The sequence below is a fragment of the Orcinus orca genome, chromosome 20, assembly GCF_937001465.1.
Source record: "Orcinus orca chromosome 20, mOrcOrc1.1, whole genome shotgun sequence".
Taxonomy (NCBI): Eukaryota; Metazoa; Chordata; class Mammalia; order Artiodactyla; family Delphinidae; genus Orcinus; species Orcinus orca.
In genome coordinates this window covers 51811612-51833358 of record NC_064578.1, presented here as the reverse complement: position 1 = coordinate 51833358, position 21747 = coordinate 51811612, and the positions used below count along the sequence as shown (strand labels likewise).

The 21747-nt window shown below is 55.7% G+C and overlaps 1 protein-coding gene across 12 annotated transcripts; it reads right to left on the bottom strand.

Annotated features, from left to right (window-relative positions):
- Window positions 1-35: 35 nt before the first annotated feature.
- Window positions 36-21707, bottom strand: PPFIA3 (PTPRF interacting protein alpha 3). Of its 12 annotated transcripts, none has more exons than XM_004271056.4 (30): window positions 21177-21707; window positions 16055-16309; window positions 15697-15798; window positions 15159-15323; window positions 14724-14798; window positions 14176-14250; window positions 13639-13860; window positions 12472-12618; window positions 12248-12382; window positions 11758-11841; window positions 11504-11635; window positions 10993-11055; window positions 10753-10832; window positions 10318-10462; window positions 9576-9763; window positions 8339-8561; window positions 7371-7534; window positions 7122-7249; window positions 6335-6428; window positions 5916-5997; window positions 5016-5216; window positions 4315-4377; window positions 4115-4141; window positions 2864-3039; window positions 2348-2445; window positions 1949-2124; window positions 1793-1861; window positions 1397-1568; window positions 915-986; window positions 36-830 (listed from the first exon to the last, which is right to left on the bottom strand). In XM_004271056.4, exons 2-29 carry the CDS (start codon window positions 16292-16294, stop codon window positions 928-930), a joined length of 3585 nt encoding a protein of 1194 aa, XP_004271104.1. In that variant the 5' UTR covers window positions 16295-16309; window positions 21177-21707; the 3' UTR covers window positions 36-830; window positions 915-927. The 12 variants fall into 12 exon arrangements, with proteins under 12 accessions (XP_004271104.1, XP_049559066.1, XP_049559067.1 ...); XM_049703109.1 differs by adding an exon at window positions 19661-19784 and having other exon boundaries at window positions 36-986; window positions 7371-7549; window positions 21181-21374; XM_049703110.1 differs by having other exon boundaries at window positions 36-986; window positions 7371-7549; window positions 21177-21374.
- Between the last annotated feature and the right edge of the window lie 40 nt (window positions 21708-21747).

Sequence of the window (21747 nt, the reverse complement as noted above, 5' to 3'; positions counted from 1 at the left end):
TAGGTCCTGATAAATAAATCAGTCAACACGGGAGCTTTTTGAAACAGTTCTCTTTACCCGTGATCACTGAGTGACGCCTGGGGCAGGGAGGCCGACCAAGAGTCGGGGGCGAGGGCTTCCCCACCGTCTTTCCTCTCCCCACGCCACGTCGCCCAGGGGCATCGTGGAAAGAGGATTCTCCCATGCAAACCCCGGAGCTGGAGCGGAACGGGGAGCGCAGTTCTGCACCCCCTTCCCCCCCCCGGGGCACGGACACGGCCACAGCACGGGGGGCGGAGGGGCCTCGGGGACACGAGACACTGGGGAGAGAGAGGGAGCCCCGCCCGCGGCTGACCCCAGGCAGCGGCGACCGGACGCCGCGGGGCAGGGCTGAGTGGCACAAAGGGCGAGGCTTTTAGCAGCGAGTCCTCCCTCCCCTCCTTTCGGACGAAGAAGGACGACTTGGGCCCCGCGACTGGGAAGAAAGGGGAGGGGGCAGCCTCTCCCCGCATGCGGCCCGGGAGGGAAGCCCCGCCCCCTTCCCGCGGGGAAAGGGCACCCATCTCCCATCGGAAACTGATCAATAAATTACAAAGTATTGGAAAGAGAGGCGGAAGTTTGGGGCGGGATTTCTTCCTGCCTTCTTCTTCCCCCCTCTCAGTCCAGTGCATGTGGTTTGGTCCAGGCCCAGTCCATTTGTGAGGCAGGGACCGGCATTCCCCGCTTGTCTGTACAGATGGTCCAGTCCGTGGCGTGAGCTCCCCAGCAAGCTCTCCCCGGCGAGACCATACTCTGGGCAGGAGGGGAAACAGCCCAGCCTCTGAAAGGTTCTTCCGTCCGAGTAAGGTCACCTGCATTGACGCCAGGCAGTGCGTGCAGCTGTGAAGATCCATTGTGCCGCCCAGAACCCCAAGAGCGCCCAGTACAGTCCTCACCTGGAGGCGTACACTAGCAGGAATAGGTCCGGACAGAAACGCCGTCTGCCCGGGAACTCCCAGAAGTCTGGCCTGGAGGGAGAGTGAGCAGCGGTTCAGCCTGGAAAGCGCGCACGCACACACACACGCACACACACACACACGCCCACTTCCTCCCTCAGTATTTCTCCGATCCTCAACCCCAAGCGTCCTCCCTTGGATTTCCCCTTCCGAGATGACAACGACCGCCTAGCTCCAAGCCGGTTTCTCCCCCTTTCCCATAGCCTTGGATTCCTTCAAAGTATCCCAGGTGACACTGGACGAGTTCATTTCCCACCCTGGAAAGGGGGTGTAGTGGGGTTGAGGAGGTTGGCTTATAGGAGCGGTCCATTTGTTATGGTTGGGGGAGAAAGGACTAGGCCATTTCAGAACCTGAAGAGGGAGGTTCCTACCCCCGAGGAAAGGGAGGGGAGGAGAGGCTGTCGCGTTTGGGATCCGCCCACCTTCCGGCTGCAGCTTGCGGAGAGGGAGCCCCGGCGAGCCCAGGGCCCCTGCTGCGGCCGAACGAAAGTTGGGGGGCAACATCTCAGCTGAGTCAGGCGTTACGCCTCGGAGGTCCTTCTCTCGGAACATCTTCCGCCAGGATGGGGAGCGGCTGAAGGACTTGGCACTGTCCTAGGTATAGGGGCCCGGCAGCCGGTGAGGGACTAGGGCCGCGTTCCGACTCCGCCCCTTCATTTGACCCCACCCCTCTCCGGGTCCTTCCCTCCTTTAACCCCGCCCCTTTTCTGGCACCTCCTCCAACCACGACTCGCTGGCAAAGTCAAGCCCCACCCCTTCAGCTCCCAGCCTAGAGGTGCAGCTGGGAGTGGAGTCTCCTGTGCTGCTGCTGCGCCCACCTCATCCAGCCGCCTGTCTGTGCCCAAGGAGATGAGGTTGCTGAATTCCTTCTCCAAGAGCTGCCGGGCCTGGGGAGGAGAGGTGGGAGAGGGGTTTCAGCGTGCAATCTGTGAGGTGGGGATGCCCAGTATGCCCAGGGCCTAGCGGCAGCTCACCTGTGCATTCTGTGTGGGGATCTGCAGGAGCAAGGCCAGGTCAGAGTAGTCGAAGGTCTCGTCCAGGGCGAGCAGCGCCCCGTGCACCCCGCTCTCCGTGAGGTTCGTGGCGAATTCCTTCAGTCCCAGCCCGGACACCCAACCCATGACCCGCTCATTGGACCACACCATCACGTCTGGGGACAGAAGGGACCCTCAGCTGCTCCCCTCCTGGGGCCAGGCCCTTCCAATTTATCCCATATCTCCATCCCCACTTCCTCTTCCTGGCCACGCCCCTATGCTGGCTCCACCCCCTCTCTTCCCTGGCCTCCCTTCCCTCCCCTATTTATGCCTCCTGCAGCACTGCTCCAAACCCCTCCAACTTGGCTCCCAGCTGGACGTTTACCCTTTTCTACTCACCTCGGATCTGGGTCTGACTCTCTTCCCGCCTCCGCTCCAAGTCCTTCCGGTCATAGTTGAGTCGTTTCAGGCACATGATCCCGTAATGCAGACTCACCCTGAGTAGCAGAGATAGTGGAGTTACAGATGAGCCCTCATACCCCAATGACTGCTACTCCTATTGGGCTCTCCCCGTTGTCTGTGGTCTTCTGGCAGAGGTTGGGGAATTGCTCCATTGGATCTGTTCTACTGACTGCTGACCTTCCCAGGAGTTGCCATATTTTCAAAAAGCAGTTCCTATTAGCCCACCTGTAAGGGGTATGGGGTCAACTAGCTAAGCTGTCTCAGGACTTGGGCTTTTCCTAGTGGGCCTTCTTATGGGTGGAAGGGGCACAGGAGTCTTGATTGCCTGACAATCAGGGCTAGAGGACCAAAGATAGTCCAAGGAATTCCCCATCACTGGTCCTATTTGCCAAAGACTCTCTAGAAGTGGGGCTTACCCCCTTGGACTGCCCCCATGGGCCAGGCGACCCCCACCTGTGGAAGCTGTCCACCATCTTGAGTTGGCCCCGGAGTTCCTTCTTGTTAAGATGATCTAACATTCGGGCATCCACCAGCGACTCCATGAAGTAGCTGCGGTACTGGGGCAGCCCCAGGCTGGGCAGCCAGTCGTTCCCCACCCATTCATGGTTCATGTCGCCATATGCCAGGATCTGGGGCCATGGGCAGGTGGGGGAGGAGTCAGGCCCTCTGACCCCATCCCATGTATGTATGCAAGGGTACAGTCCAACCCCCCTCCCCCAGATCCGAGGTTGTTCTTTCTCCATCCTATAGCAGGACAATGGCCAATCTCTGCTCAGGACAATGGACAATCCAAAATTGTCTCCCTTTCCTTCATTATGACAGCATAGACCCTTGTCTACTCAAAGTGTGGTCCCTGGACCCACAGCATTATCATCACTTGTGAACTTGCTGGAATTGCAGAATCTCAGACCCTAGGCTACTGAATCAAAATTTGCATTCTCACAAGATTCTCAGATTATCTGAACTGTACATTAAAGTTTAAGAAGCTCTAGTCTAAAGTTGTCCCAACTCAAAACAATGGATCAGTCCAACATCACTACTCCCCCAAGTCAGCACAACGGATTTTCCAATGTAGCTCTCTCCCCAACAAATGATAATGGATCTATCCACCACTCTTGCACTGTCCCCAAAATACTAGTCTAGCTATATCTGGCCCAGGACAATATTCTGGATCAACCCCAAATCCTTCACTCCTCTTAGCATAAGGAAATAATATCCATACCTTCCCCCTTGCTGGGAAACAAAGACCCAGCATAGCTCCTCTGTCTCAGGTGAGGTCATCCCGCTCCCCTCTTGAGAACAAAATGTAGCTCCTTCTCCCCAACTTCTCACCCTGACCTGCCGCCCCCCGCCCCAAATGCTTTCCCTTTTCACCCCAGTACAGTGGAACAATCCCACTTCCCTCTTTTCTAGGTAAAAGAGCTGCTCAGCACCTCCCTCTAGTTAGAGCAATGAAACTGCCCCTGGAGCCCCCGCAACCCAGCATAATGGAATGATCCGTGCACCACTAACAGTGGAATAGCCGGGCTTCTACGCCGACCCCCACCAAGCCACAGACAAGAGCAGAGCTCCGCGCAGCGCCCCCCTCCCGCGGTGAGGATGGAATGCTCCGGCGAGGGGAGGGGCGGGGCTCGGAGAAGGAGGGGCGTCCATGCAGCGTGCACAGCCTGTTCATGCGCCCACTGCCCGCCCCGCGCCCCCTACCTGCTCCCAGCTGATCTCCTTGGTCTCCTGACCAGTTAGTGGGAAGAGGGGAGAGAAGGGGTGGGTTAAGGGGCAGGCGGAGGAGGGCGGGAGGGACGAACAGACGGACAGACAGCTACAGATTCATCTGCCCCCCAACTCCGCCGCTCCTCCCGAAGGCAATTTAGTGCCACCCAAGGCCACCGGCAGGGGGCACTCACAGGCTTGGTCGTCGCGGTAAGGGACTCCATCTCTTCATGTGTCATCCACACGTTTCCTGTGGACTGAGGGGCGAGGGGTGTTACATAGGTTGAGAGAGGGCTTCTGAACAGGGGAGGGGAAGGGGGTCATGCTCCTGGAGGAGCCGAATTAGGCATGGGAACACATAATTTTCTGTATGGAACAAAATGATAAAATTTTAGAAATCAGTATGTGCTATGGGAAAAAAAATAGGTGTTCATGTGTTGGGGTGATGGGGCCGGTACTAGTTTAGCTGTTGAGTTAGGGAGGCCTCTTGGAGGTGGTGACATTTGAGCTGAGACTTCAAGGATGAGCAGGAGCCAGCCTTGGGGGAAAAAGAGGGAGGGGTGCTCCTAGGAAAGGGAGCAGCAAGGGCCAAGAAGCAGAGTAGAAAAGGGAGGGGTGGGTAGGGGCCCCTCATCAATGGCCCTGTAGAGAACCATATGAATTTGGCTTTTTCTCCGGGATGGGATCCCTCTGGCTGCAGTGTGTAAAACAGCCTGAGGGGAGGCAGAGGGACCTGAAGGGAGCCCCACTCTCAAGAGATAATCCAGGTGAGAAACTGTGGGGAGCAGGGTGTATCAGACAGAGCTGGAGTGAGCGGGCCCAGGATTGGCTACTCTGAGGACAGTAGGCGGGGCCCTGAGACAGCAAGGGCTGGGATTGGGCCCTGGACACTCACAGTGCGGGAGGAGGCAGGAGCAGAGGGTGAGGTGAGTGAGACCATCTCCTGGATAGCGAGGCGCAGCTTGAGCCGGTGCAGTGGGTTGCTGATGCCGATCTCGCGCTGGATCTCCGTGTCTGACAAGTTGGCCATGATGGCACCACTCTTGACATTGGCCCGGCAGGCGGCCACATACCACGCAGGCATGCCTACCCACAGCTGAACCAGAGGGAGGAAGGGAGAAATGGGGAAAAAATGAGACAGAGAGACAGAGACATACGGGAGGAGAAACGGGAGAAATGGGAGAGGGACAGAAAGAAAGGGAGAGAGGGAGACAGAGAGATGGGGAAAGGCAAATGGGCGAGAAACAGAAAGACATGAGAAAGCAGTGAGAGGAGGGCAAGGCAAACAGATGCGAGGGTCAGAGGGAGACACAGGAAAACAATGGAGGAGAGCCATAGAAGGGTAATACCAGAGTCAGAGGGGAGAGAGAGAGATGGGGAGAGACAGAGACGAGGAGAGACACACAGAGATGAGAGGCAGAGATGGGGAAAGAAAGGAGCAAAAGACATAGACATGGGAAGAAATACGGGGAATGACAAAAACACAGAGATGGGGAGAGAGGCAGGGAAATAGAGACACACACAGAGAGAGACAAGAAGACACAAAGAGATAGAGAGAGACAACAGGACCAAGGTGGGCATGGCCAGAAGGACAGGGGTGAGGGGAGAAGGAAAAAGAGCAACAGGAAGATCTACAAGAAGCCTGACCCCTCCCAGTGCCTCCCCACCCACCAACTCCTCTCCACCGCCACCTCTGAGTTAGGAGGATGGTACTAGGTGGACCCAGCCAGCCCTAAGGGTGGGGTTCTCAGACCAGTTGGGGATAAAGAGTCAGGACGTTTCTGGGCCCCAGTACCTCTAGCCAGGAGACCACAGTGGGCCCATCCCAGGCAGCAAAAGGCAGGCCCTGACGGCAGGCCTCTTCCAGAAGTTCATGCCTGGGGAGAAGGGCAGGAGATCGCAGACACAGAGACACCTAGCCCTCTTGCATGGCCCCCTTCACCAACCGCATCCCCCCACCAAAGCAATTTTTATGAATGTAAAAAACATGGCAGAAGGCTAAAAAAAATACATGTGAATCTTTGTAATCCACCTTCCCTCCCCACAACAGATCCATACTAATCAAGAGAAAAGGGGAAAAAAAAGAAAAGAAAAACTCTAGGGGTTCCCAAGTTCCCAGGCAAGCAAGTTCAGGATCTTGGACACCCCCTCCCAGAATTTTCTTCTCACTTATGACCAACCCTCCCCACCTCCACAGCACACACCCACACTCACTTCCTCTTGTTCCTTCGGTCCTTGTCTCCTGGGCCTGTCAGCTTGGCTAGCCCCAGAGGGTCAGTGGCCAATGTCTCGTCTGAGGGTGTTCCAGCTGGAGGCAGGGAGGGGCCAAAATTTGGAGAGTCTCAAAGGGGAGGCAGAATCTTTGATGCTGGGGGGTTGAGAAGGATGCCAGGAAAGCAGAGGCCCAGAGGGATTAGTAAATGCGGCCACACAGAGGGAGTGATAAAACCAGACAGGGACCAATGTCACCTCCTAGGCAAGGAATTGGAGAAATCCCCAAAATAGGGCTGGATTCACTGGGCTGGCCTTGGTAAGCTGGCAGTGGTGTGCTGGTAAATATTTAACAACTGGCTCCCTGGGGAAGGAGAAGGTATTTCCTGATTTGTAGCATATGCCAATTTCCATGGTGTAAATAATCCCACCAATTTCAAGCGACCAATGTGATGTCAAAGCAGCTCATAAAATTCCTGAAAATTTAACTAACTTGGATTTCACAAACCAGACAAGCAGGCTCCAGCCCATCAGATGCCCTGCTTTTAGGATGCTCCTCCCTCTTTCTCTATTTAAAAAATAGGTAAATAACATAACAAATTCATTTGCCCACCAGTCAGGCCTCAGAGTGCCCTTTCCTTGTCCCTTCTCCTCCCCTCTACCTCTGCCAAGGTTCCAGCATTCTAAATGAATTACCAAATGAATGAAGACAGGATTGTATGTCAAATGAATATGTAAAGAAGAAGAAGGAAGGAAGAAAGGAAGGGAGAGAGGGAATCAGGGGACTCACCCAGAGAAGAGCTGTCCCGACCTGGTGGTCCCATTCGCCCCTTCTCCTTCTTGCCAAAGAGACGGCCTATGGATGACTTGATGCTCTTCTTCTTGGGAGCTTTGTGCAGGGAATCTGGGGTGCCCTCACTGCGTGAGCAGGACAGATAGATCCCATCTGGGATGCCTCCTCTCATCCCAAGTCTTTGTCCACTCCCACCACCTCCTCCCAAGCAAGTCCCTCCCTGTCCCATCCCTTATTCTTACTGACCTTCCCCGTGAGGGCCCTCCATCTTCCAGGGATCCCGCCTGCAGTGCCAAGGCCTGGGTCATTCTCTCAAGGCGGGCAGAACGAGGAGTGGGAGGTGGGGTGTCTCCTGGGATTGCTGGTCCCTCCATTCGTGGAGCCCCAGCTTCCTCCTTGGGGGCATGATTCTGGAGACAGAGATGCTATATTGAATCAGAGGGGTCATGTTGGGGGCTCATTAGTTGGGATGTCTACGAGGTGTCTGGGATCCCCCTGATTTGGGGAACCACTTCTAAAGATAGCCTAGATTATGTGCGGGTGAGTTGCAGAAATATAAAGGCAATAACTGCAGTCCCCCTGGAGCTTGATAAGCTCATATTTATACTGTCTTAGCTTCTGGTGTCAGGAGTGGGATCTGCTCAGCCTCAAGGAAAGCTAATGAGTTACAGGTTCTGAAAGTAGGAAATCTGAGTTTAAGGCAATAAAATAGGGCATATAGATATTGTGCCTCCCTCAAAGGTCAATTCTGAGGATCTAATGGTAGTTCTCAAATGTATATTTGGTCACAGAGACATTTTTCTAAACATCCTATGCAGTGGGAATTCCCTGGCCATCCAGTAGTTAGGACTTGGTGCTCTCACTGACAGGGCCCAGGGTTCGATCCCTGGTGGGGGAACTAAAATCCCTCAAGCTGCATGGCATGGCCAAAAAAAATAAAAAAATAAAAGTAAAAAAATAAAAATAAAAATCCTATGCAGAAACTTAATGTGTAAAACAGGTAAAAGTAGATCACATCTGACTAAAGTACAAGTTAGGGTTCAGGAACCCAGTGGCTCAGCCTCCCATTTGCCCTTTGAGTTGGAACTTTTAGGGAAAGCTAAGGTTGCTTTTGAAAATCACTGGTGTGTTGGTCATTGTTGCTTTTTGTTAGGGAGCCCTGTTTATGACCTCCCACCACCACCACCAAGCTGAGGAGACTTAAGAATACTCACAGCTTTGTCGGTGCCCTCACGGGCAGGGCTAGGGGGTGCCAGACGGGGTGTTGAGTGGCCAGAGCTGGGAGGGGAGGGGCTGGCAAGGGTAGAGGTGGTGAGGGAGGGGGGCAGTGAGCAGCTACTGCGGTAGCGGCCCAGTGAGTCCAGGCCCGAGCCAGACACCCGGCTCTCCAGCTCTTCTGCCCTCTGTTCTGTTGTCTCCTTCTCCTCTTGGATTAACCTGAGGAGGAAAAGGGGGAGATGGGGTGAGAGGACTCAGGCAGACAATAGGAGAGGGAGTTCCCCAACTCCCAATGGGCCAGGAAGGCTTGGCGGAGCAAAAATAATCCAGAGAAGGGACAATGAAGTTAGAGGGTCTTGGTGGATCCCTGATGGCCTCACAGGTTCAAGGGGAGTCAAGATATCATGATAGGCTCAGGAGGTACTGGAGAGATTAGGGATGACAGGATGATCAGGATCTGCATCAGGACTATGCTGATAATAAACAAGTGGTTATGGAAAAGCATAAATGGATTACTATGGGCAAGAGGTCAAGTTCCAAGGAGGACAGCAAGAGCAAGCTCATAATAAGAGCAGAGTGAGATCAGGGACTCTGAGGTCAACCTAGGATCTGGGAAGGTCATAGAGACATTTGGTGAGAGTCACTGTCTCAAGTCACAAAAAGTTTGAGTGGAAGATGATGGTCATGTTGATACATTTGCTGGGGCCCATGGAAAGTGTTTTAGTTTTATTAGAGAATTGTTAAATAGGGCAATTTCTGAGGAATCAGGGTAGACTTTATGTGATGGGGGATTCTTAATAAATTGAGGATTGTTGTTATATTAGGTAGAAATTCTTGTTATCTAGAGTTGAGGTTCTCAAGGTGTTTTGGACTGGGGGACCTTGTGTTGTGTTGAGATTCGCAGGGTACTGGGAGTCACTGGGTAATTGTTGCGTGAAGCCATGAAAGCCATGATGTAATGGAGGATTCTTGACGGATTGGATTGTGAATTTTGGCATTTGGGGATGCAGTCTTGGATATATTGGGAAATTGGGGCGTGTGTAATTCATATAGAGCACATAGGAGACTTCCTGGCATTTCCTCAGGGATTCCTGGATAGTGTGTTGGACTGGCAGAATTCCTTGAGGATGTTTAGGAAAGGAGTTGGGCTTAGGTGTGCAAATCAGTCTCCAGAGCCAGAGGGGCCTTGGGCTAAGCTTAGGCAGGGTGGGGAAGAACTGGGCCAGTGCTCACTTGATCTCTTTGTTGATGGCCTCCAGCTGCTCCTGAAGCATGATGGCCAGTGTCTGTACATCAGCCTGCCCACTGGGAGATAGCAACTCAGCTCCAAACATCCCCTCCGCCTCCTCCTCATCTGAGCCATCCAGCTCCCCAGGGAATGGAGGTGGCATGGACCCCGCAGGGGTAGACCGCTCCCACTCCTATCTCTGTGTGGAGACAGAGAGATGCCAGGTGGACAAGGGCCGAGGTAGGTGCTGGGTCTTTCCTCACCTATCCTGACCTTGCCCAACTTCTATAACCCTGCCCATGTCCCCTGACACTGACTGCCCTCACCATGTGACCGAGCCCCCCACACTTTTCCCAGCCCAGCTTTCTCTCTTGGTGGGTCCTTCTTCTTGACCACCCATGACTCTGCCCTCTCCCCTGATTCCACTGTTTCCTTTGACCCAGCCCACTTCCTTTCTTCACTTGGCCCCATCCATTCTAGGATTCTACACCCTGCATACCATCCCCCCAAACCCACCCCTCTTCCCACCCCATCGTTCCTCTAAAGTTCTCACCAGGCAGCAGGACATCCACGTGAAGAGCCATCGGGGCAAGTGGGGATGACGGAAGAAGAAGAGGAGACAGTGTGGGTCCAGGAGACCTTGCTTCTCAACTCAGTCCCCGCCCAGAGCCCTGCATGTTGGGCTCCACCTCCTACCGCTGCCCTCCCGAGCCCTGCTCAGTCCAGGCCCCAGAAGTGGCTGCTGACCTTAGAAGGCTCATCTTTGACCCCTGACCAGCGACCCCTCTTGCTTGCCCGGCCACTGCCAGCCCCATAGGGATCCAGGTGGGCGCCAGAAGGTAATGTGGGTGCCTGGGAGTAACGGAGCTCCAGGGCACTGCCAGGGAGAGATCTGTGGGCATAGAGAGGGCAGTCAGAGACCAAGGGGTCAGGAAAAGGAAACAGAGGTGAGTGGTCATGGGGAAGGGCTTGGGGTCATAGGATTGGGAGAGGGATGTGAAGTCAAAGGTCAGGAAAAAGGGTCTGCGGTCAGAGGTCATGAAGTCAGGGGTCAAAAATAAAAGGGACCAGTGGAAATCTCAGGAGGACAGGGAGTGGGGTGGGGGAGACTTCGTATCAGAAGGGATGTGCTTGGCCAAGGGGGCTCCATGGGCAGAGGTGGGACAGGAAGATGACTGTCACCTGGAATAGGAGGATGGTGGCCTCCCCCGCAGCTGGTCAATCTCCATCTGCATCCGCTCCATCTCCGCCAAGAGCTGCTCCTGGGGGGAGGAGGTTGGAGATGTCAGGTCAGAATCTGCCCCCTCCCCCCCACTGAGTATCAGCCCCTCCCAGCCAGGCTGATTCCAGCCCCAGCAATGCCTGCTCCATTTCTCTGGCCCTCACCCAAGGCCCACCCCCCGCCCCCGGCCCCCTCCCTACCTTGTTGAGCAGCAGCTCATCCTGAAGCTTCTTCATGTTGGCGATCTCCTCGCTTAGTGAGTTCTGTGGGGGGCAGGGGGGGCAGTGAGGGGGCGGAATCAGGAAGCAGCCTCCAGTGAACAGAGACAGGCCTGAGGGGACCCCAGGGGGAATGACGTGGGCTTGAATGGTGAGCTGCATGGGGAGAGGGTTGTGGAGCCGAAGATGCTGCTAAGGCAGGGAGTCCCTGGGAGCCCAAAATGCAGCGTCCTGTGAAATTTCCACGGATTCAGAGTTTGAGGGTCCATAGGCTTAGAGGCTTGGGCAAAAGCCAAGAATTCAGGCTGGGGGTGCCCCAGAATTCAGCTCTAGGGTGTTTAAACTAGGTCAAAGTGTGGTGGTCCCAGCAATCGAGCAGTCTATCAATTTCAAATTCAGGATGCCCACATTGGGGGAGATCTCAGATAACTGTTTGGGGAAAGGTCTGGGGCCCCAAGATTCCAGCTTATTGGAATCCTAGGTTGGGGCCCACCTTCTCCTCCAGCGCCCCCATGCGCTCCTTGAGGTGCAGCTGCAGCCGTTCGTTGGACTCACTCAGCAGCTTGTCCACTGTCTCGGACAGCCGCTTATTGTGGTCATCGTTCATCTTCTCCCGCTGCCGGGCCTGCCCAGAGGAGAAGAGAGCAGAGGCGCTCAAGCCCTGAGCGCTGTCCCTGCTCCGAGCTCTCGACCCCCGGCACAGCCCCCTCACCCAGGCGTATCCCCCAAGCCTCAAAGCCTCCTCACCCGCTGCAGTTCCTGGTTCTTCTCCTCCAACTGGGCCTCCAGCTGCCGAAGCCGCTCCTCAAAATTCCCATGACGTTCCTCAGCCTAGAGGATGGAACCCATGGCATCTGACTTTGTCCCACTAGGATGCAGTCAGCCTCCAGGCCCCACCTCCTCCAAGGCTGGCTTCCAGGCCCCAGGCTCCTCCCCCACAGGACTCCAGACCCTGCCCTTGTGATTCAAGCCCTGCCCTCTCCTCTAGTCTCCAGCCCTGTCCCCTTCTCATGTTCTCCCCATCTGTTCAGTCCAAACTAGAGAGCACCAGCCCCCACCAAACCTCCAGGCCCTTCAACCATCCCAAGTCACGTCCCTTCCCTGGACTCCAGGCCCTACCCTTTCCAGCAGAATTCGGGCTGTGGGTCTCCTATCCCTCCAGACTCAGGCCCTGCCTCCTCCAAGCCCCGCCCCTTTGCCCCAGAGACTCAAGGCGCCGCCCCAGGCCTCCCTTCACCTTGTTGAGCGCCGCCACTCGCTGGGCCAGCTGTGCTTCTATCTCCGGCAAGGTCTCCGCCTTCTGCAGCGTCTGCTGCAGCTTCTGCTTAGCGTCGTCCAGCCACTCGGCCAGCTGACGGCTCTTCTCTTCACTCTGGGGGACACAGACGGGGGCGAAGGGAGGAGCTAGGTCAAACTAGCCACGGCCTCGCCCCCACCGCCCCTCCTCGGCCGTGCTCCCACCTGCCGGTACAGCGACTCCTTGCTGGCCAGCTCGTTTTCCAACTTGTCGTTGGCGTCATGCAGAGACGTGGCCTCTCGCTGGGCACTCAGGTAGCGCTTCTCTAGCGTTGTGATCCGCTCTTCCATATCCTCCCGCTGCGCCAGCGCCTGCAGAGGTGACACAAGGCCGCGTGGACTACAGCTCCCAGAAGGCCGTGGGGGTAGCCTAGGCTTAGAACCCCAGTTCAGGCACCCCAAGGTATCCTGGGAAATGAAGTCCCCTGCCCTCCGGGTGTCAGAATGGTGGAACCACACCTGCCGAGAGCTCCCAGGCATAGCCAACATTAGATCCCCTGCCACCTGATAGTTAAAATGGTGGTACAGCCCCTCCCATAAACTTCTGGGGCAGTACTGGCTTAGACCCTCCTCATGTGGATGACCTAAGATCCATGAGATGGAATGTCTCCACTTTTCTTAGCCCACTAGCCTCAAAAATCCAGGCCTTAGATTTTTCAGCAACTTCTGGCACAGCTCAGGTTTAGAGTCACAGAGCAAGTGCCCTAGGGTCTCATAGGAAACAAAGGTCCCTTCCACCTGGGAGGCAGCATCTCCCAAGAGCCCCCAGGGTAGCGCATGCTTAGAAAACCAGAGAAGGTGCTCCAGGGTCTCCCGGGGGAAGGACTCCTGCCTGGGAGCCGGTGTGGTGGGACCACACTTCCCAATAAGCCCTGGGGCCATCCACAATTGAAATCCGAGGTAAAAGCCCCAGTGGATGATGAAAACTAAAGTGCTCTCTCCTTTCTCATTCAGTGCTTTCAAGAATCCATGCCCTACATTTCACAGCAGTCCGCGCAGCGTGGGAGTTAAGGTCAAGGAACCTCAGCCAGGATGGGGTGAAATGCAGACAAAGGAGTTCAGTTAAGAGGTGCAAGAGAATTTCCCAATGATAACAATAATAACTACAACCAGATACTGGGTGACTACCAAGTATGTGCCATGTGCCAACTCTCTGACAAGGATCATAAATACCATTAGGTGAGGAAATTGAGACTCAGAGAGGAGAAGAGTCCACACAGCTTGTGGACTGAATCCAGATTCGTGAGTTCTGTGACTATGGGCAAAGGGGGACAGGCAGGGTTGCGGGGAGGGAAGGGACAGAGGGCAGCCCACCAGGGGCTCCGGCCTCACCTCCTTGAGGTCGCGCTGGAGCTTGGCGTTAGCTTCCTCGGCCTTACCCAGCTCGCGGTGGGCCGTGCCCAGCTCCTCCTCCAGCTGGCTCATCTGGCGGCACAACACCGCCAGGCGCTCCCGCAGCTGGCACACCTCCGCCCGCTGCCGCTCCAGGGCCTCCTCCAGCTCTGCCGTGCGCCGGTTCGAATCCCCGCCAGGACCCAGGCCATTGGCAAGAGTCTGGAATGGGGACAGTGAGGGAGGAAGGGACAGAACTCAGAGTGGGGAACACAGAGATCGAGAATGCAAGGAGAAAACTGATGGGGGTGAGGGGGGATCAAAGATCAGTAAGGGCCATGGAGGTCACAAAAGTTAGCTAGCTGACTTGAATCAGAGGTCAAAGGTCAGTAAGAGTCTGAGGCGTTCAGATGTCCTAGGGTCAGTGAGAATCGTACCAAACATTAAAAGGACCATCACAAAGTCAGGCGGCTGAGTGGGATCACAGTGAGGAGGACCAATGAAGAGCAAGCGGAAGGAAAGACTTCCACCTCTTACCTGCCCATCCCCATCCTTGCCGGGCTCCTCTAGCCCCGACCGGCGCCTAGACAGCTGTTCTCGAAGGCTCAGAGTCTGGCAATGGGAAAGGGAGATCAGGGCACAGGAGGTCCTAGAAACCCTGTTTCTACTTCCCACTGGCACTGGTCCTGCTGGGGCCACCCTTATCCCACAGTCTACCCTTAGACCCTGTGCCGTCATTTTATGTCTTCTTAGCCCCCCACCAGAGAAGAAGTCCACCCTTATTCTTAACCTTAGCCTCCTTGTGGAGGTGTCCTGACTTTCCCCACCCAGGCATTTCCACCATTGTCAGTTCTTTCCCTTAGCCCCAGCCCTGGTTCTCACCTTAGTCTCACTGTCACACGGCAGTACTCCCCTTAGTCCTGCCCAATGAGTTCCTCCTTAGGAACCTCACTGGTTTTCTCCATAGTCCTACCCCATTGGTCTTCTGCCCTAGTCCTGCTCCCAACAGATTCTAGGACCCACCCAATCAGTTCCACCCCATTGGTAGTTCATTAGTCCCTCCTCCTTCTTGGTCACGCCCCCACCTCCTGATTGCTCAGCTCCAACTCTTCCTCTAGCACTGCCACCCGCTCCAGCGCCATTCGCAGCCGCTCCCGGACCTGGGGAGGGGGGCAAGACAGTGTGAGATGGAGATCAGACCTGATGGAGGACAGTTGATGCAGAACACCTTTGGGATGGACCTGATAGGGTGACATTAGCATTCCTCTATTTATAGTATGTGTGCATCCCCAACTAGTTACCAAGGCAGCCTCACCCGCTGGTATTCCCCATCCTATTACATTTTTCTATTATCAGCCACTCAGGTCCCAGTCTGCATAGCCTGTCTCAGTCAATTACAGTCAACATTCTTCCCACTTGGGCCATCCCCAACCAATCACGGCCAGAATTTCTGCCGTTCAACACAGCCCCAGCCAACCACGAGTTTCTGTTCTACAACCAGGCTCTTCCAATTCTCATACCTTCTCATCCAGGGCCTTGTGGTGCTCGAAGAGGGATTTTAGAGCCTTGAGTACCTCCACCTCAGAAGAGACCCCTCCCGGGGACTGGGCCTGGCGCTTTACCACAGTCATACGCAGTGACCTCTCGTGCCTGGACACCAGGCACTCCAGGTGTTCTAGGAGAAGCTACAGAGATAGGGCACAGGACCAAGGAAAAGTGTGAAGGGAAGAGAGGCAGAGTGAAGGAAGAGGATTCAGACAGGTGGGGCGGACGTATGGAAGAGGTGGAGCCAAGCAAAGTGGTATGGAGAGAGACAGGTCAGGAAAAGAGAGGGATAACAGAGGTGGGGGGCAGGTCAAGGAAGGAGTGGTACAGGAAACGAGAACAATTATGGAGATAGGGGAGGGAACGTGAAGGAAGGAGGGGACCAGAGGAGACCCACCAAATTGTAGGAGCAGGGAGAAGAAAGGAAGGCGAAATAGAGGGAAAAAAATGGGTCAGGCTGCAACACCCAAGGCCCCGACCACCGCACTTAGTTCCCGCCCCAAGACCCCTCACCCGAGTATTGTTCCGCTCTGCCTTCAGCTCCGCAATTTCTTCCTCCCGTTCCAGTAGCTGCTCCCGACACAAGTTCAGTTCCTTCGTCAGAGCCGCAAATTCCTATCCAGGTGTGGGCAGGATCGGACAATCAGATCAATCCCTTTCCCCATCTCCCTCATTCCTTAGGACTGGGAGGTTTGGAGGCCCCACCCATCTCTGCCAAGTCCCGCCCCTTCAAGCGGCTCAGGCCCCGCCCATCACCGGTAAGCCACTCCCCTTCCAAGTGCCAAGTTCCGCCCCTTCCGGACCGCCCTCCCTGTGCCTCCGCGAGTCCAGGCCCCGCCTCCCTCAGGCCCCGCCCCGGCCCCGCCCAGACCTGGGGCAGCGCGATGCTGAGCTGGCGCTGCAGCGAGTCCTTTTCGTGGCCCAGCTCGCGCAGCCGCAACTGCGCCGTAGCCAGTCCGTCCTGCGCCTCGCGCAGCGTCTCGAGCAGGCGCTCGCGCTCCGTGAGCATCGTGACCATGAGGCGCTCCAGTTCGCCGCCCGCCTCGTCCGGGCCCAGCGCCGAACCCCGCCGGCCATCCTCGCTGATGGTGGGCATCACCTCGCACATCATGGCGGCGGTGCTGGCCTACGGGGAGGGGGCAGGGAACCGAGAGGGGCTTCGTTAAAGCACAGGCAGCGAAACTGAGGCACGGTCACTGGGATACTACATAGTGAAAACTGAGGCAGGACAACCCAAGCACTGCACAGAAGAAACTGAGGCCCATCCATTCCAATCATGGCACAAGATAAACGGAAACCCATTGCTCCCAGGAAACCAGGCCTGGCTACCTGGGTGAGAGCATTTGGAGAAACAGGTCAGACTCCATCAGACACTGGCAGCAAATCTAGGCTCAGCCGAGTCAGAGAAACCGAAGCCGGGTGCCCCATTGCCTGAGTGAATGTGGAAAGTTTGCAGGCCCCTCCCCTTCGGTCCAAGCCCCGCCCCTTCAAGCGACTCAGGCCCAGCCCATCACTGTCTATTCTGGCCCTGCTGAGAATCCCCTTCAACCTACTGCATGAGCTAGAAAACTCAGGCCCAGGCGAAGGAGACCATGTCTTCAGGAGGCCACAAAACTGGGGTCACAGAATTAGGTCACTGGTACGTAGTCACCTGTATAATGTCACAGGGATGGTCCTCACCTGCTATTCAGCCCAACTCCTGCCTCCTTCAACTTCCCAGATATTTAGATATCTAGCTCCAGGAGAATCTGAAGACCCACTCCAGTCGGGAAAAACAAAAATGGTGGGGACAATGCTAGCCATCTCCCACTACACAGGAGTCTAAGATCCAGCTACCTCTTCTCTCAGGTCACAGGAATCTAGGTCCCCATCCCTCCCTTCCCCCAGACTGAGGAGTCTGAGCCTCCAGCCTTCTCCTCCCCAGTCCCAGGAATCAGAGACCACATCCCCTTCCTCCCAGGACACAAGAGTCTGGGCTTTCAACCAACAACCCTAGACCCAGAAATCTCAGCCTTCAGACTTCTGCCCCCTCAGAACTCAGAAGTCAAGGCCCCCAGGACCCAGGGGTCCAGGTCCATTAGCCGCGGGTGGAGATGAAGGGAGGTCTCCTGAGCCACTCCCTCCACACACATCAGGTCAGACGGGTCCATCTAGCTGAGCCGAAAGCAGGAGGGACTTTGACTCCTTCTCTCCTTTCTTTCTCTCCCTTCAGGCAGAGGCATAACCGGTTCTCAGAGTGGATAATTTCCAGCTCCACCCAATATTCGGACTATGTCTTAAGCCTGGGACTGGGGCCTTGGACTCCTGGGAGGACAGGAGGGGACTGAGGGACCTGGGACCTGGGCGAGGAGGCAGCTGGGTGCCTGTAACCTTGGGTCTTTGAAGAGGTGCATCTGGGAATCTAGACACCTGAATCCCAACACTCAGAGGTCAGATTCAAGAAAATGTTTATAAGAGGGCAGGCCAGACTTAGACCAAAACCCAACATGGTATCTAAAACCCAGAATCTACTCATGAGATGCAATTAGGGATGTTTTAGGGAGGCTGTTCTAGAACTTCAAATTCCCTGAGAAGGAAACAAAATTCAGCTAGGCTGCGTGTAGAATCTAGAAGGCCACGTGCGAGAAGACACAGTACAGAGTGCAGAAAGGCCATACACTTCCACATTTACAATGTGCTTGGGGTAGGATCCACACATGGGGCCAGATAGAAGGGCATATTCTAGAGCCCAGGTCTGGAACTTTGAACAAGCCAAGAGCAATCCAATAACTTAAAAGAGTGTCTGGGTCACCCCAGAACCCCAAACACAGAGGGGAGGGTAATGATATCTAAGAACAGACCTAATGCAGTACATAACAAACCTAAGTCAGGAGACATAATCTAGACATAATCTAGAACTCAGAACCTACCAGGGATGAAGGCATAAAGGTATATTTTATCTTTACAGAATAAAGCAGAGATCGCATGCTTGGTTTTTTCATGCATCTAGATACTGTTAGAACTCAGAAGGCAGAATATATGCTCTAGAATTCAGAGCACGCCCTGGAGGCAAAGGAAAACCTAGAAAATAGCAAGGAGTTTGCCTGGAACTTAGAATCGCCTGGGGGAAGATGCAGAAAGATGCATTTTGGCAATTGAGAATTTCCTGGCATAAGGACTGAGCTGGCAAAGGGGGTGGGGATGGGGGTGGTGTGTTCTAGAAATGAGGACATTTCTAGGCTGAAGACTCCAAAAGAGGAGAGAGCCTAGAGCATGTTTAGAATGTTGAAGTGGCAGATGGAGGAAGCCCCCAATCCACCAGGGGACAAGTTCTAAGCCAAGGTCACACCAGGGAAAAGATGGACAGAGAAGGTGGGAATGGATGAGCCGAGAACATAGAACCTGAGGAAGGAAGATGCAATGTACAACACTTCAGTGGGAATCCTCGAGATTTAAGACTGTAGAATTGGATGGAATCTAAAATAGGGAAGTGCAGGGACTTCCCTGGCAGTCCAGTGGTTAAGACTTGGCGCTTCCACTTCAGGGGATGTGGGTTCGATTCCTGGTCACGGAACTAAGATCCTGCATGCCACACAGTGCAGCCAAAATAAATAAATAAAAAATTTAAATATAATTAAATAAAATAGGAAGTGCATTCTAGAATGGATAGCACAGTTTGGAGAAAGGCTAGAGCACATAAATGCAACACACATATTCTCTTTTTTTTTTTTTTTTGGCGGTACGCGGGCCTCTCACTGTTGTGGCCTCTCCCGTTGCGGAGCACAGGCTCTGGACGCACAGGCTCAATGGCCATGGCTCACGGTCCCAGCCGCTCCGCGGCACGTGGGATCCTCCCGGACCGGGGCACGAACCCGTGTCCCCTGCATTGGCAGGCGGACTCTCAACCACTGCGCCACCAGGGAAGCCCGGAACACACATATTCTAGCACTTAGAATGCCCCTGGGAAGAGAATGGAATCTAGAGCAATGCCAAGGATGTGGCTAGAACCTAGAACACACCCAAAATGAAATTTTAGAAGAAAATAAGCAAGGACTGGCTTCTTAAAAATTGGAACATGTCAGTAATTCTCTGGTGGTCCAGTGATTAGGACTCTGCGTTTTCACTGCTGAGGGCCTGGGTTCAATCCCAGGTCGGGGATCCAGCAAGCAGCATGGTGCAGCAAAGAAAAAAAAAAAGGAACTTGTCGAAGGGGAGGGTGAGATCAGAATTTGGCTTGGGAGCATTAGCTAGATATTTGAATTTACCTGGGGAAAGTCATGCCTCGAATTTAGCATCTAGCCTAGACTTCAGAACAGTACCTTGCGTGAAAAAGGAACAAAGATGTTGACTGGGAGTGTTCTAGGATTTAGGAAGAATCTAGAACACGAAGCATTGCCAGGGCGCATGTTCAGGTGGAAATGCGGAAGACAATTCTAGATCACAGAATGAACCTAGGCCATAGAACACGTCTGGAGGAAGGGATGTATGTTTGGCTCACCAGTCTGAGAGTGTACTCGAAGGATGTGACATCATGATATGAAAGAATCGTGATGGAGTGCTGGAAACATCTCAAAAAGCTGGGTCTCAGGGGAGAATGTTGGAAACCCCAGGGAGCCCAGAACCTGAGATGATACGGAGATGAAGCAGGGGTTTTTCAAGGCCACCAGAGATGTCAATTTGATGGGCAATTGTGAGGCTGTAGGGACTTGGGTTCAAAAGAGTAACAGCTGAGTGGCTAGACACTTGGGGTGGTGGGTGGCAGAGCTGGGGGACTGGACTCCTGAATCGCTGTGGAGGCCAAAGCCAGGAGATGGAAGTTTGGAGCCTGAGTCCCTGTTGGATGGAGGGCCGGGGTAGATGGCTTTGGTGGGCAGAATAGAAGGTGGGGTCTGAACTCCTGGGTCCCTGAGGGGAGGCAGGATCAGGGACAGGGCATCTAGGTCTCCAGGGGGCAGCGTGGGTAGAAGCCAGAGAATTGCATTAAGAATTGCATTTTGAGTCCCTGAAAGGAAGAGAGTCATGGCGCCTGAATCCCTAAGGGGGCAGATGCTGGGGTGCCAGGTGGATGGGTATATTTGTCTGAGGGGCATAGGGGCTGTTGAACTGTCTCTGAAGGGAGCAAAAGCTGGAAATCTGGATTCCTAGATCCTGAGGGGGTGAGGGCTACCAGCTGGGGCCTTTAGCCAGAAGAAGTGAGGACTGACAGGGCTCCCAGAGCCCGGTGGGATCTGGGTCCCCAGATGCCAAGATCCCTAAGGTGCACCAGGCAGGAACATTCAGAAGCCCTGACTCCTCAAGTAGAAGCTGGGGTCTCCGAAACCTGGGTTGTTGAGGGTGGAGCTGAGAGCCTGGCCAGTGGAACCCTGAGGCCCGGGCGCCCAGGTCGGGGAGGGCCTGGGTATCCCCAGGTCAAAGGCGCGACGGGGGAGATCCCCGCGCCGCCGGCGCCGCCTCCCCGGCGGCAGCAGCAGGAGATGGGGGACGCGAGGCTGCCGAGGACGGTGACCATGGACAGCTCCAGAGCGGGCCTGTGTCCAGGGCGGCCGCCGAGCCGGCCGGGACTGAGGGACTCGGCCGGCTGTTCAAGCCGGCGGACCAGAGATGGGCAGACTGGGTGCGCGAATGGGGGACTATGCGGACGCGACGGGGGGGGGGGGCGGCCGGCCCTAGCTGGGGGAGTCTGACACAGCTGCGGCCGGTGTCTGGAGCTCCCAGGACTGGGCCGAGGAGGAGGATCTAGGTCCAGAGGGGCTTCCTGGGGCTGACCTGGGAAATCCAGGCTCCTGGGCCTCGGAGGAGGCGCAAGGCGGCAGTACGCCTGGGATTCCAGGGTTCGGTTGGGGACTCTGAGAGCCGGGAGGGGCACGCCTGAGTCTCTGGGGTCGGGCTGTGAAATCTGGGCTCTGAGGTCCCAGGGGATGAAGAAGGGAATCCAGGATCTCAGGGAGGCGGGGGAAGCTCGGCGACGGGTCCCCGGGATGGGCGCTGCCAGGCGGGCCGGGCTGGGCTCTTACCTACCTGGTCCGCGGCGGCTGCGGGCGGAGCTGGGCTGCAGGAGGGACGTGGGGTGGGGTGGGGGGACCGGGCGGGGCCCCTGGCGGCGGCCGGGGCCCGGATCTGTGGCTCCGGAGCCCTGTCTCCGCCGCTCGCGCGGGCTCCGCGTCTCTTGCTCCGGCTTGGGCGCTGGGGACCCCCCCCTCCCCTTGACGGTCTCACAGCCCTCTACCCCCTAAAATAGCCCCCTGCCCCTTTCACCGTTCAGCCTCCCCCCGCGAGGCCGCAGCCGCCAGATCCAGGGGTGCTCACCAGCGCCCCCCAAATCCCACCTTCCCCCGCCAAAAAATTCCTCCTCCCTCCTCCCGCCCCCCCCCGCAAACCAGCTCCGGGGCGGTCGTGGCCCCTTTAACAGGAGACTGACAGACGGGGCCGCGTGGCCAATGGGAGGCGGTGTCTGCGCCGGCCGGCGGCTAAACCCCACCTCCGAACTGCCTGGGAGGGGTCTCACGGGCGGAGAGCGGGAGGCGGGGCTCAAGGTGAGACTGCCAATAGGCAAGCGGCGTGCGGCGGCTGGGGCGGGAGGCGGAG

Excerpts from the sequence above, each read along its gene's own strand:
- PPFIA3 (XM_049703110.1), bottom strand. The coding sequence starts at position 16,294 with ATGATGTGCGAGGTGATGCCCACCATCAGCGAGGATGGCCGGCGGGGT. Across the intron at positions 12,619-13,638 it reads TCCAGCGCGACCTCAAGGAG|GCGCTGGCGCAGCGGGAGGA; the intron begins GTGAGGCCGGAG and ends TCACCTCTGCAG. Across the intron at positions 9,764-10,317 it reads TCAAAGATGAGCCTTCTAAG|GAGTGGGAGCGGTCTACCCC; the intron begins GTCAGCAGCCAC and ends ACACAGAGATAG.